Source organism: Salminus brasiliensis, chromosome 9 (assembly GCF_030463535.1).
Source record: "Salminus brasiliensis chromosome 9, fSalBra1.hap2, whole genome shotgun sequence".
NCBI classification, from domain to species: domain Eukaryota; kingdom Metazoa; phylum Chordata; class Actinopteri; order Characiformes; family Bryconidae; genus Salminus; species Salminus brasiliensis.
In genome coordinates, this window is record NC_132886.1 from 3,609,917 (window position 1) to 3,623,068 (window position 13,152).

The window sequence follows — 13,152 nt, forward strand, 5'->3', positions numbered from 1 at the left end:
ATCAAATTCATGTAGATATGTTAATGTTATATATATACACACACACACACACACACACACACACACAGCTGATATTAGATTTCCTCAGAGGAGTAATGCAGTTTATCGGCTGTGTTTAGTCTTGTTCTAATTATCATATGTAATGCGCTGCTAATTTCTCTAAGCAAGTGGAAAATGTATGTGTATGGAGGCTCGTCTCCATAGCAACATGCTGAAAGGATGAATTTACACACACACACACACACACACACACACACATAGGCTGGCCTTCACATAACACACTTGCTCTCGGTCACAGTAAAGTGCAGACGGCACTACTGGAGTGTTCTGTCCGTGCAGGTCAGTGGGGAAAGATGTGCTGGACCAGTTCGGTGTTGGACCAGTTCTGCTGGTCCAACCATACCGACCTGTGGAGCCTCATCCGGCCGCTCATTTAGATCAGTTTAGGAAAGTGAGGTTCCTGCACAGCACAGTGATGATCAACTCAGTTACTGACGCTACATGGACAGAAGTTTTGGGACACCTGCACATTTACTGTTTCTTCTAAAATCAAAGCAATTAAAAAGAGTTTATCCTGCTTCTACTTGATTTTGGAGGAGCATTGCTGTGAGGATTTGATTGCAATCAGCAGCAAGAGCGTTAGTGAGGTCAGGATGTTGGATGATCACCACCTCATCTACCTTATCCCCAACTCCCCAGCTCATAACTCATCCATCATTCCAGAGAACACAGTTCTTCCACTGCTCCACAGCTCAATGCTGCTGGGGGTCTTTATACCCCTCAAGCCCACGCCTGGTCCTATTCTATTGGCAGTGCTTCTCTATGGGGACTAGACAAGCTGTGTGTGTGAGTGCACCTTTGCACATCTGTATCAGCAATGGGTGCAACTTAAAGTAGCTAAATACATTTATTAGAACGGGTGTCCACAAACTTTTTTTTTTAAATCCTATCTCTGAATAGCTTGTTTTATTTTTATTTAGTAGTTTTATTATTATTATTATTATTATTATTATTTTGACAAGGATGACTAGTAAAGGATGGCTCTCATTTTTTTTTATTATGTAAAGAAAAAAGATAAAAATGAAATGAAAGATTCAGTTCTGGCAGCAATGATATGTAAATCCAGAAGGCAGAGATAAGAGCAGGTACCTTACGTATGATAATTACATCGTTAAAGCCGCTGTGTGAACGTTATTAATAATGTTCTGGGATGCTGAGAACGTATGTGGCATTGAAAAGTGTGTAAATTGTTTTTCTGTTCATACTTGCCTGCAGTGGATAATTATTGGACAAGAGCGGCCCCGGTAACACTTGTTAACCTTTCTGTAATGAAACAGAAACACAAAAACAAGCCATTAATGCAGTTTGGACGTGACTGTGGTGTGGAAAAGCTGCACAGAAATGCATGTAAATCAGATGTATGGAAGAAAAAAAAAACAGCCAAGGAGATTTGGTGTGTTCTTAGCACCCGTCTGACCATTCAACCTATCAACAGTAGTGCAGACTGAAGCCCAGCTGCTCACAGCTTTCCAACAGCAGCACCTTCAGCAGACTGCTCTGGACAGCGCTCACTGGGAGACCTGTGGATGAACCAGCCAGCAGCAAACCAACAAAAAGATAGCCCTCGAGAATCTCCACTCCACTGTAACAAGAATCCACAAACCGTATGAACTGTACGAGAGCGAGGGGCTACAGCTGAGAGCCGAGAAGCTGAAACACTGACTGAGGGCCGTCCTCACAGTTTATTATGTTAATTTAGCGAAATTCGGACACGACTTAAACCCCCCTGAGAGTGTGTGCATGTGCTGGGCATTAGGCCTGGCATTAAGCCTGGCCCTAGGCCTGGCATTGGGCAGCATGGTGCCAATAATTCTTGTTGTCCTATTATATTGGCAGTACGTCTTTAGAGACTTCTCTAGACAAGCTGTATGTGTGTGTGCATTTGCAACAATGGGTGGTGTTTAAAGTAGGGTGTCCACAAATATTTGGACATTTAGTGTGCATCCTTATTCATGTGTTTGTTGGGTTCTCACATGAATCAGTGGGAGTCACGGAAATTATTACTTGACAAATTAATGACGGGCCACAGAAAGGCAGTGAAAGGGGGCAGGGATTCCCAAGTGGCCCAGCTGTCTAAGCGTTGGCTGTGTTATTGGGAGATAACAGCCACCCATATCCAGGAGTTCCAGGGGGCAGAGCTGGCCTCACTCTCTCTGGGTGGTCATGATTATGCTAGTTAGCATTGCAAACCTTTAACTTTTTTCGCAGTAAAAAAAAGTTGGGTAGAGTTTTAATATAATCACAAATGCGACAAGGGCGGGCATGGGAAACATGGGGAAAACCCCTGATTTTGCCTGCACGGTTAGCTAGCATTAGCATTTGCAGATACCTTTCTATTACTACCGCTACTAACGGGGGATTGTTTACATTGCTATTTTGTGGCATATCTTTAACATTTACATCGGTTTTAAACATGTCAAATGCAAAAACTAAAATGATGGAGCAGATAGAGCCAGAAAGAGCCTGGCTCAGTTGTGCTCTCTCTGGCTCCAGCTGCTGATGGCGAAGCAGCATGATCCCGGGATTTTTCCGGGATTCCAGGCACTCAAAGCGTGGGTAGATGGGAGCCAGCACAGGCATACGTTGGCTGATGTGTCAGAGCTGGGGATTCTGTGCCTTCCTCAGAGCATGTTGGCCGCCCAGTGACGTGGTGAAGAGGCTGACTACACTTATCGTGTAGAGGCATGTGCCTCTGCCTCTTGCCTTTGCCGTCTTAGTGTTGGAGTCCTAGTGATCGGGTATATATATATATACACTAGAGATAGAGGGGACTAATTTATTTATTTTATAATAATAATAATAATAATAAATTCCCTGTCTACTGGTTTTAAACATCTAAAATGATGTGAATATTATTACATGTAATTAAAGATATGCCCAATATTGTATATAATACATATCTATATATTAATGCAGTTTAATTACAGTTAAATTCTCTATAAAATCACGACCTGCAGCCTGCTCAGAACCGCGGGGGCATGTCAGATCACAGAATGATTGACAGTGGCGTCAAAATGGCAACATAAACAACCCCCCATCAGTAGCTAACGCTAGCTAACCGTGCAGACATAATCAGGTTGGTAATCCAGTGGTATTTTCAGTATTACAGCTGTTTTTCCCAGGTTTTAATGAAATGGAGACACTTCAAGGATCTGACTGATAGAAAATGTTGCAAAATGTCATTTTAAAGAAATAAACAACACAAAAAGTCCAAATTTGAAAGATTTTACTGTGTCCTCAAATGGTTGTGCTGATAATTTCATTTGTAATAAAAAATAAAAAGTTGCGAGAGGTCTCAGGCTTTTGGACCCTACTGTCCATGAATGGGAGTAATTCTTCTAGACCGCCGGCATAGAAAACCTATCCTGCGGCTCCTCTTCGGAAAGAAAAGTGAGAGTAAAGCTGAGAACTGTCCATTAAAGTCGCCTGACAGGCAAGAAGTCCATATGAAGCAATCAGCGCGAGCGGCGCGGGTGTTTGAGCTCGTTGCGCGACGGCACCCCATTAAAGCGGTGATGAATGCAATGGAGAAATGTCGCGGGCCGGGACGCATTAACATTAACACACAATTAGCGGTGTTACACACTCGTGAAAAAGCACCGCCCCTCCCCCTTGCTCCTCACACTATCACCATGGGTGGTTACCATGGAAACGGAGGCTGTTACCCCCTCGCACTGCCTCTTTCAGAGTTGGGATGCGTGGGGGGGTCTACGCTTTTAGCTTTTTTTTTCTTTTCTTTTCATGCATTCAGTCCACCGTCCAACACACACACACACACACACACAGGGGCACACACACACACACCCTCTAATCTGGCTGAATACCCCAAGGCTGTTTACAGCTGCTTCAGAAAATGTGAAAAGTACATCTCTTACAGATGATTACAAACAGGATTACTTATCTAGAACAACCAGAGAACTGCTATTTCACATCTCACAGAGTCATTAGAGCCGAACGCCGCGGAACACCGGGAGAACAACGGGGAAGGAGAAACGTCCAGATCTGCAGAACACAGCTGAGTTCTCTTACAGTTCACCAACACTGAGCAAAAACAGAGAGAGAGAGAGAGATGTAAAGAGAGAAAAGAAAGCGAGATAGAGAGAGATAAAGGGAAAATGGGACAGAGATAGAAATAGATAGAGAGAAAAAGGACATAGACAGAGTAGGCAGAGAGAAGGGGAGAGCGAGAGAGAGAGAAAAGAGAGGGAGATAAAGATAGAGATAGAGAGAGAGAGAAGGCAGAAAAAGATAGAGATAGATAAAAAGAAATGGGAAAGAGAGATGAAGAGAAATGGAGAGAGAGAGAGAGAGAGAGAGAGAGAGAGAGAGAGAGAGATAAGGAAAGAGAGAGAGACATAGAAAGAGATATACAGAGAGAAAAGGAAGCGAGATAGAGAGAGATAAAAGGGACATAGAGATTAGAGTTAGAAAGAAAATGGAGAGAAAGAGAGAGAGAGAGAGAGAGAGAGAGAGAAAAGGTAAGATATAAAAATGAGATAAAAGGGAGAGCAAGATAGAGAGAAATAGAGAGAAAGGGATAGAGAGAGAAGGGAGAAAGATAGAGCGAGATAGAAAGAAAGAGAGGTAGAGAGAGAAAGAGAGAGAGAGAGAGACAGAGACAGAGAGAGAGAGAGAGAGAGAGAGAGAGAGAGAGAGAGAGAGAAAGAGATAGAGGAAGAAAAGGGAGAGAGAGATTGAGGTAAAGTGTGGACAGACAGAAAGAAGAGACAGATGGAGAGGTGTATGAGATAGAGAGAGAATATAGAAAGAGATAGAGAGAGAGAGAGAGGTGAGGGAGAACTGTGGGAGGATAAAGACGAACAGAGGGTAGGAGAGACATGGAATATAGAGAAAGGACGAGGGACGTGTAGAGAGAGAGAGAGTGAGAGATTGGTATACAGCGGTTGGGGTGGGTGAGGGCAGAGGAGTGAGGGGCCTGGAAGAAGAGATACAGTTTCCAATGATCACTTTTGTGACTATGCAACTGGGCTCATATAACTAGCTGCAACATCACAAAAATGACAGTGGCAACCGCTAATTAGCTGGCCAACCGAAAGAAAGAGAGAAGGACAGTGAGAGAGAGAGAGAGAGAGAGACTGATAAAGAGAGAGAGAGAGAGGGGTGAGAGAAGGGTGTCTGGCATTGTGTAAGAGAGAGAAATGACAGGAAAATTGTCAAAACTGTCCCTGAACCTAGAGGAAGCTCAGTGTTCGCCGCAACAGAGCAACACAAAACCCCTGAAAAACCCAGAGAAGACACACTGAGAGACACAGAGACAGCTAGAGACACAGAGATACACTGTCACACCAAGAGACAGAGACAAGAGACACTGTCACACTGAGATATGCTAAAAAGACAGCAAGACAGAGAGGCAGTGATAGACAATGAGACCCTGAGAGACATTAAGACAATAAATACTGACATACAGAGAGACACTGTCCCACAGAGACAAAATAAAAGACACAGACACAACAAGAGACGACATCACATTAAAATACACAGACACACAAAAAGACAGTCACACCATAAGACTGACATTGAGACACTGAGAGACATTGAGACACTGAGAGACATTGACAAACCTAGAGACACTGACACAATGCACCAATACATTGAGAGACATGGTCACACATAGACAAATTAAAAGACACAGACATATCCACAGACACATGAGACATTGTGGGACAACGACACACCAAGAGACATATGCATCGAGAGACCTTACAGCTCACTCTTTACCCTAACCTTACAGCTCACTCCTTACCCCACAGCTCACTCCTTACCCTAACCTTACAGCTCACCCCTTACCCTACAGCTCACTCCTTACCCTAACCTTACAGCTCACCCCTTACCCTAACCTTACAGCTCACTCCTTACCCCACAGCTCACTCCTTACCCTAACCTTACAGCTCACCCCTTACCCTACAGCTCACTCCTTACCCTAACCTTACAGCTCACCCCTTACCCTAACCTTACAGCTCACACCTTACCCTAACCTTACAGCTCACACCTTACCCTAATCTTATAGCTCACACCTTACTCTAACCTTACAGCTCACACCTTACCCTAATCTTACAGCTCACCCCTTACCCTACAGCTCACTCCTTACCCTAACCTTACAGCTCACACCTAACCCTAACCTTACAGCTCACACCTTACCCTACAGCTCACTCCTTACCCTAACCCTACAGCTCACTCCTTACCCTAACCTTACAGCTCACACCTTACCCTAACCTTACAGCTCACCCCTTACCCTAACCTTACAGCTCACACCTTACCCTAACCTTACAGCTCACCCCTTACCCTAACCTTACAGCTCACACCTTACCCTAAACTTATAGATCACCCCTTACCCTACAGCTCACTCCTTACCCTAACCCTACAGCTCACTCCTTACCCTAACCTTACAGCTCACCCCTTACCCTAACCTTACAGCTCACACCTTACCCTAACTTTACAGCTCACCCCTTACCCTAACCTTACAGCTCACACCTTACCCTAAACTTACAGATCACCCCTTACCCTACAGCTCACTCCTTACCCTAACCTTACAGCTCATCCCTTACCCTAACCTTACAGCTCACACCTTACCCTAACCTTACAGCTCACACCTTACCCTAACCTTACAGCTCACACCTTACCTTACAGCTCACTCCTTACCCTAATCTTACAGCTCACTCTTTACCTTACAGCTCACTCCTTACCCTAACCGTACAGCTCACTCCTTACCATAACTGTACAGCTCACTCCTTACCCTACAGCTCACCCCTTTGCACCATTTGATGAACAGCCCAAAGGAACATTCTGTAGCTTCTGACCATTAGTTGCATTCAGCCAAGCGAAGACAAGCAGGATGGCTTGAGTGATGAAACCACACATTGTGCGCCAGACAAACCGCAAATTGAAGCAATAACGGAGGATGTGTTGTGCACTGCGCTGCCGCAGACACATGGGGGTTATTTTAAAGGTTACACAGGAAGCAGTAAGTGTGGACAGCATGCGCAGACAGCCAGAACCAAACTGAAACAGAGAGCAATAAAGACATTCTTGTCCTCCACCTCCGAAAGTGGCAAAGCTATAATCTGTGATAAATACAGAGAATCCAGACAAGCTCCCGCCAACACCAATATTGTTTTTCTCATTTGGGGTCAAATAGAGAGGAGACAAACAAACGGGATGTCATAGGTGAGCAGATTCACCGATACATTATTTACCCAGCAGCGTCGTGAACGTCTATACGGGCAAGGCTGGAGCGAATGGCCCCGCTGTGAGTTCGCACCCTCCCTCTCTATTAAGGATCTTCAGCACGTTTACGGCGGGAGAGAAAAACGAGGACTTTATGCTGCCATCGGCTTTTCCGTCAGCGCAGATTTATAGCTCAGCGTTTCCCATTTAACCGAGGTGTGTGGAATGAGGGACTGCTGCTCAGCGGCTGAGGTGCGAACATAAGGGAAGAGAGCGAGTCCTGCGCTCAGCGCTCCTCCGTCCTGCAGGACAACAGCAGTCCTTCAACACCAAACTCCGGAAACTGAAGTAAGCCCTGGAGAGCAAGATCGTACAGAGAGCCGGACACACGGGCGGTTCTCATGATGCACGAAGTGAACCAGTGAATAAGGTAGAACTATGAATGAGGGAGAACGTTCTAGAACGCTGTGAATGACGGAAGAACACGTACGAACAGTGTTCCAGAAGTGGGAACAGGTTCTAGAACAGTGTGAACGAGGGGAGAACATTCTAGAACAGTGTGAATGAGAAAGAACATTCTAGAACAGTGTGAATGAGGAGAGAACATTCTAGAACAGTGTGAATGAGAAAGAACATTCTAGAACAGTGTGAATGAGGAGAGAACATTCTAGAACAGTGTGAATGAGAAAGAACATTCTAGAACAGTGTGAATGAAGGGAGAACATTCTAGAACAGTGTGAATGAGGGGAGAACACGTAAGAACAGAGTGAACGAGGAAGAGCACTGTAGAACTGTAAACAGGTGAGAACATCTTAGAACAGTGAATAAGAGCAGAGTCAATGAGGGAGAACATTCTAGAACAGTGTGATTGGAGATTAATGTTCTAAAAATGTATGAATATGGAGAACATTCTAGAACAGCGTGAATGAGAAAGAACATTCTAGAACAGTGTGAATAAAGGGAGTACATTCTAGAACAGTGTGAACGAGGGCAGAACATTCTAGAACAGTGTGAAAGAGAAAGAACATTCTAGAACAGCGTGAATGAGAAAGAACATTCTAGAACAGTGTGAATGAAGGGAGAACATTCTAGAACAGTGTGAATGAGAGAACATTCTAGAACAGTGTGAATGAAGGGAGAACATTCTAGAACAGTGTGAACGAGGGCAGAACATTCTAGAACAGTGTGAAAGAGAAAGAACATTCTAGAACAGTATGAATGAGAGAGAACATTCTAGAACAATATAAACAGGTGAGGGCAATTTAGAAGAGTGAGATAGAGGAACAGCATTCTAGAACAGTGTGAACAGGAGAACATCCTAAAAGAGTGAAGAAAAATAAGAACATTCTAGAAACACTGAGAATGAGGGGAGAACACGTAAGAACAGAGTGAACGAGGAAGAGCACTGTAGAACTGGAAACAGGTGAGAACATCTTAGAACAGTGAATAAGAGCAGAGTCAATGAGGGAGAACATTCTAGAACAGTGTGATTGGAGATTAATGTTCTAAAAATGTATGAATATGGAGAACATTCTAGAACAGCATGAATAAGAGAGAATATTCTAGAACAGTGAAACTGGAGATGAATGTTCTAGAAAGGTATGAATATGGAGAACATGCTAGAAGAAGAACATGAACAGACAAGAGCAACTCAGAACAGGGTCAATGAGGGAGAACATTCTAGAATGGTGTGATTGGAGATTAATGTTCTAGAAAGGTATGAATATGGAGAACATTCCAGAACACTGTGAATTAGAAAGAACATTCTAGAACAGCAAAATAAGAAAGAACACTGAAGAACAGTGTAACTGGAGAATAACGTTCTAAAAAATATGAATATGGAGAACATTCTAGAACGGCGTGATTGGAGAGTAATGTTCTAGAAAGGTATGAATATGGAGAACATTCTAGAACACTGTGAATGAGAAAGAACATTCTAGAACAGCATCAATGAGAAAGAACACTGAAGAACAGTGTGACTGGAGAATAACGTTCTAGAAAAATATGAATATGGAGAACATAGAAGAAATTTCTAGAACATTTAGAACACTGTAAAGGGCAGAACATTTGAACAATTCTGGAGTTGTCTAGAGCTACGTCTTACAAGTCTCAGCGTTTGGTTTGATGGTGTTGGTTGGACAAGGTGTAAAAGTTCTATTTGAGTACAGGTTGACTTTAAGGTTGATGGTACTAGACGATGAAGAACCCATCTTCAACCTGCAGTACCAACATATAGTGTGGTGGCCATTATTAGCATACGTCTACATTTTGCTCTGTGTGAGGAACCCTTTTCTCCACCAAGGCCAAAAACCAGACAGGGCAGATCTTGCAGGGTTCATCATGCAGGGAGGTGGAGGTACACACCTGCGGAAGTCCAGCAGGGTTCTGGCAGACTCGGGAACGCTCTGGTCCATCCAGGACAGGAAGTGGAATTGCGTTACGGTTCGGGTCTCATTGGTCTGGACGTTCTTCAGGTAGAAACTGCGGACCAGGAAATCCTCACACCAGATGTGCTCTGAGACCAGGTTGACCTGTGTGAACAACAGTGAATCAGTGCGCCCCCGCTGGGCCAGGAGGTTTCACTACATGTTGATTAGCTGTTCATTGTAGATCATGGATTTTGTACTGCCAATACAATAGGACTAGCAGATAAACCAACATGAACCTCTTGGTACCATCCTGCCCAATAATGCCAGGCGTGGGCTAGAGGGGTATAAAGCCCATCTAATACTTTTGGGATGAGTCAGGGATGATGAGGTGGGGTGGTGATCCCTTGATTTCAGAAGAAACAATAAATAAGCAGGTGTCCCAATACTTTTGTCCTTTTTTCAGGCCTATTCCATACATGTATACATTCATTTTAAGAGGAATTACTTTGCCCTATCCCACTCTACCACTGCATCCTCCAGCCATTCTTCTTACCCTACACTTTTATCCATTCCTAGGCGCTGCAGATTTCCCAGCACTGATAAAAGCGGCATATCGCCGAATTTAATAACACATCCAGTGTAGGAGTTTTGTTCAAAATAGCTTTATTTAATATTAGCATTACGAATTCCAATCAACGTTAGTGACATTAGCACTGTTCAACTGAATTATCCCTTTAAACTCTGAATATTCTTAAATTTTTAATTTTCCATTTCATTTTTAATGACTCTGAGAGCGAGTGGGTCTGGGCTAAGCTTCTCCAGCTCTGCTTCTGGAGATCTACGACCCCTGTAGAGTTACGCTCAGCTTTGATTCAACATGCTTGATCCATCTGATCTCAGGTCTCAGAGGGGGGCTGGAATATCCGAGCTACTGTGTTAGATAAGGGGGTAAACGAAGTGGAGCCTTCCAGGAGCCGAGGTGGACATGCTTACACTAAAGAGCAGAAGTTAGTGGACTTCATGAACCTGAACCTCAGCAGCCTGCTTCTTCGTTTAGCGCTGATATTCACCTGGTCTCGACTCTATTCGGGACATCCCAGCTGGCCATCAGCATCGATAGACGTTGATATCTGGTTGAATGTGGTTTGTGATGGCTGGTGGCCAAAATTCGATGTCAGGACCACGTCTAATTCCAGCAACTAACATTCGTATGCTGTTAGATTTGAGTAACCAAAGTCCAATGTCATCCAAAACTCTCAAGCCAATGTCATATTGACATATAATACACTATATGGACAAAAGTATTGGGACTTTTCATTGATTCTTCTGAAATCAAGGGGATTAAAAAGAGTTTCTCCTGCTTTTGTTGGAGTTACTGTCTCTACTGTCCAGGAATAAAGGCTTTCTACTAGATTTTGGAGGAGCACTGCTGTAAGAATGCAATTGCATTCAGTGACCGGAGCATTATTAAGGTCAGGATGCTGGATGATCACCACCCCACACTCATCCCAAAAGAAGCACCATCATCATTCCAGAGAACACTCATTCCATTTCTTCCACTGCTCCACAGCTCAATGCTGGGGGGCTTTATACCCCTTTACTAGCCCACGTCTGGCATTAGGCAGCATGGTGCCAATAGGTTCAGTAGACCATAGGCCATTTTCCTGCTCTCGATGAAAATCTCGATGATATTTTGTTTGTTTAAAATTTAACGCTTGTCTAATCTTGGAGTCCAATTTCTTTTTTATGTCAAATTTCTGTTTTTGAATAAATCATTTAATCGTCTTACGAAGTGGAATCTATTAAAGGTAAAAATCAGAGGTCTACGTTTCAGGGTTGCCCTTGATTGACTTTGATTTGCATTCTCAACAAAAGCAACTCAACTAGCCAGGCTAAAGTACAGTCTCCAAACATGGTGGAGGCAGTTTCATCAACAACGCACAGTGAGGGCTAGCCAGCCTAAAGTACAGCCTCCCAACCTCCAAACATGGTGGAGGCAGTTTCATCAACAACGCACAGTGAGGGCTAGCCAGCCTAAAGTACAGCCTCCCAGCCTCCAAACATGGTGGAGGTAGTTTCATCAACAACGCACAGTGAGGGCTAGCCAGCCTAAAGTACAGCCTCCAAACGTGGTGGAGGTAGTTTCATCAACAACGCACAGTGAGGGCTAGCCAGCCTAAAGTACAGCCTCCCAGCCTCCAAACATGGTGGAGGTAGTTTCATCAACAACGCACAGTGAGGGCTAGCCAGCCTAAAGTATAGCCTCCAAACATGGTGGAGGCAGTTTCATCAACAACGCACAGTGAGGGCTAGCCAGGCTAAAGTACAGCCTCCCAACCTCCAAACATGGTGGAGGTAGTTTCATCAACAACGCACAGTGAGGGCTAGCCATGCTAAAGTACAGCCTCCAAACGTGGTGGAGGTAGTTTCATCAACAACGCACAGTGAGGGCTAGCCAGGCTAAAGTACAGCCTCCCAGCCTCCAAACATGGTGGAGGTAGTTTCATCAACAACGCACAGTGAGGGCTAGCCATGCTAAAGTACAGCCTCCAAACGTGGTGGAGGTAGTTTCATCAACAACGCACAGTGAGGACTAGCCAGCCTAAAGTACAGCCTCCCAGCCTCCAAACATGGTGGAGGTAGTTTCATCAACAACGCACAGTGAGGGCTAGCCATGCTAAAGTACAGCCTCCAAACATGGTGGAGGTAGTTTCATCAACAACGCACAGTGAGGGCTAGCCAGCCTAAAGTACAGCCTCCCAGCCTCCAAACATGGTTGAGGTAGTTTCATCAACAACGCACAGTGAGGGCTAGCCAGGCTAACAGGCCGCCCACAGGCTCACATATAAGGACTTTTGTTGTTTCCATTCTGATATTGATTCAATGATTCGGTTCAGTGTCTTGATTCATGTCCATGTGTTTGATTCAGGTTCATTTCTGTTCACGTGTGTATCTAGTTTGCCCAGTTTATCATGTCCTGTTTAGGTAATGTGTTTCACCTGAGACTGGGGGGTACTTAAGGTAAGCTCGGACACTGAGCTCCTTGCCCAGAATTGTTAGTTTAGGAACTCGAGGTAGCCAGAGAGGTTCAGGACACGGATCACATTGTGTTTAGGCCAGGTTCAGGTTCCTCGTTCACGTCCATCTTGCCATTTTAGGATTTAGCGAGGCACTTTTGCAGTACAGTTAGTGAACCAGTGCCTTTTACACTATCAAATACATGAAGAAACAGCCAGTAGATAATCCTCATCAGTGGAGGGTGACCTTCTCAGCAGACGTATTTCCATTAATGTAACTTTATGTGGAGATTAGGCTGTACTTGTGTGTTCTATGGAGAAAATATAGCCATTTAAATGCTGTATAAGTGTGTAAGTGTTTTACCTCGTAAATGTGGTACAGGTCGGAACCTTCATCTGGCCAATACTGATGACACTGTTTGGTCCCGTTCTCGGCTAGCGGAGTCAGCATGACGATCACAACGCACCCGCTTTCCCAGACCATCTACACCAGCAGGGGAACAAACAAGAGCTGTTCAAGA

General features: G+C 44.3%; 1 protein-coding gene across 1 annotated transcript in view; it reads right to left on the bottom strand.

Moving 5' to 3' along the window:
* Positions 1-13,152, bottom strand: part of ptprn2 (protein tyrosine phosphatase receptor type N2) — a 304,722-nt gene that overhangs the window by 19,001 nt on the left and 272,569 nt on the right. The window contains exons 19-21 of the mRNA XM_072687156.1: positions 12,996-13,115; positions 9,610-9,776; positions 1,270-1,323 (exon numbers count right to left, since the gene is read on the bottom strand). Coding sequence (XP_072543257.1) covers positions 1,270-1,323; positions 9,610-9,776; positions 12,996-13,115 — 341 coding nt within the window. The remainder of the gene's footprint in view (positions 1-1,269; positions 1,324-9,609; positions 9,777-12,995; positions 13,116-13,152) is intronic.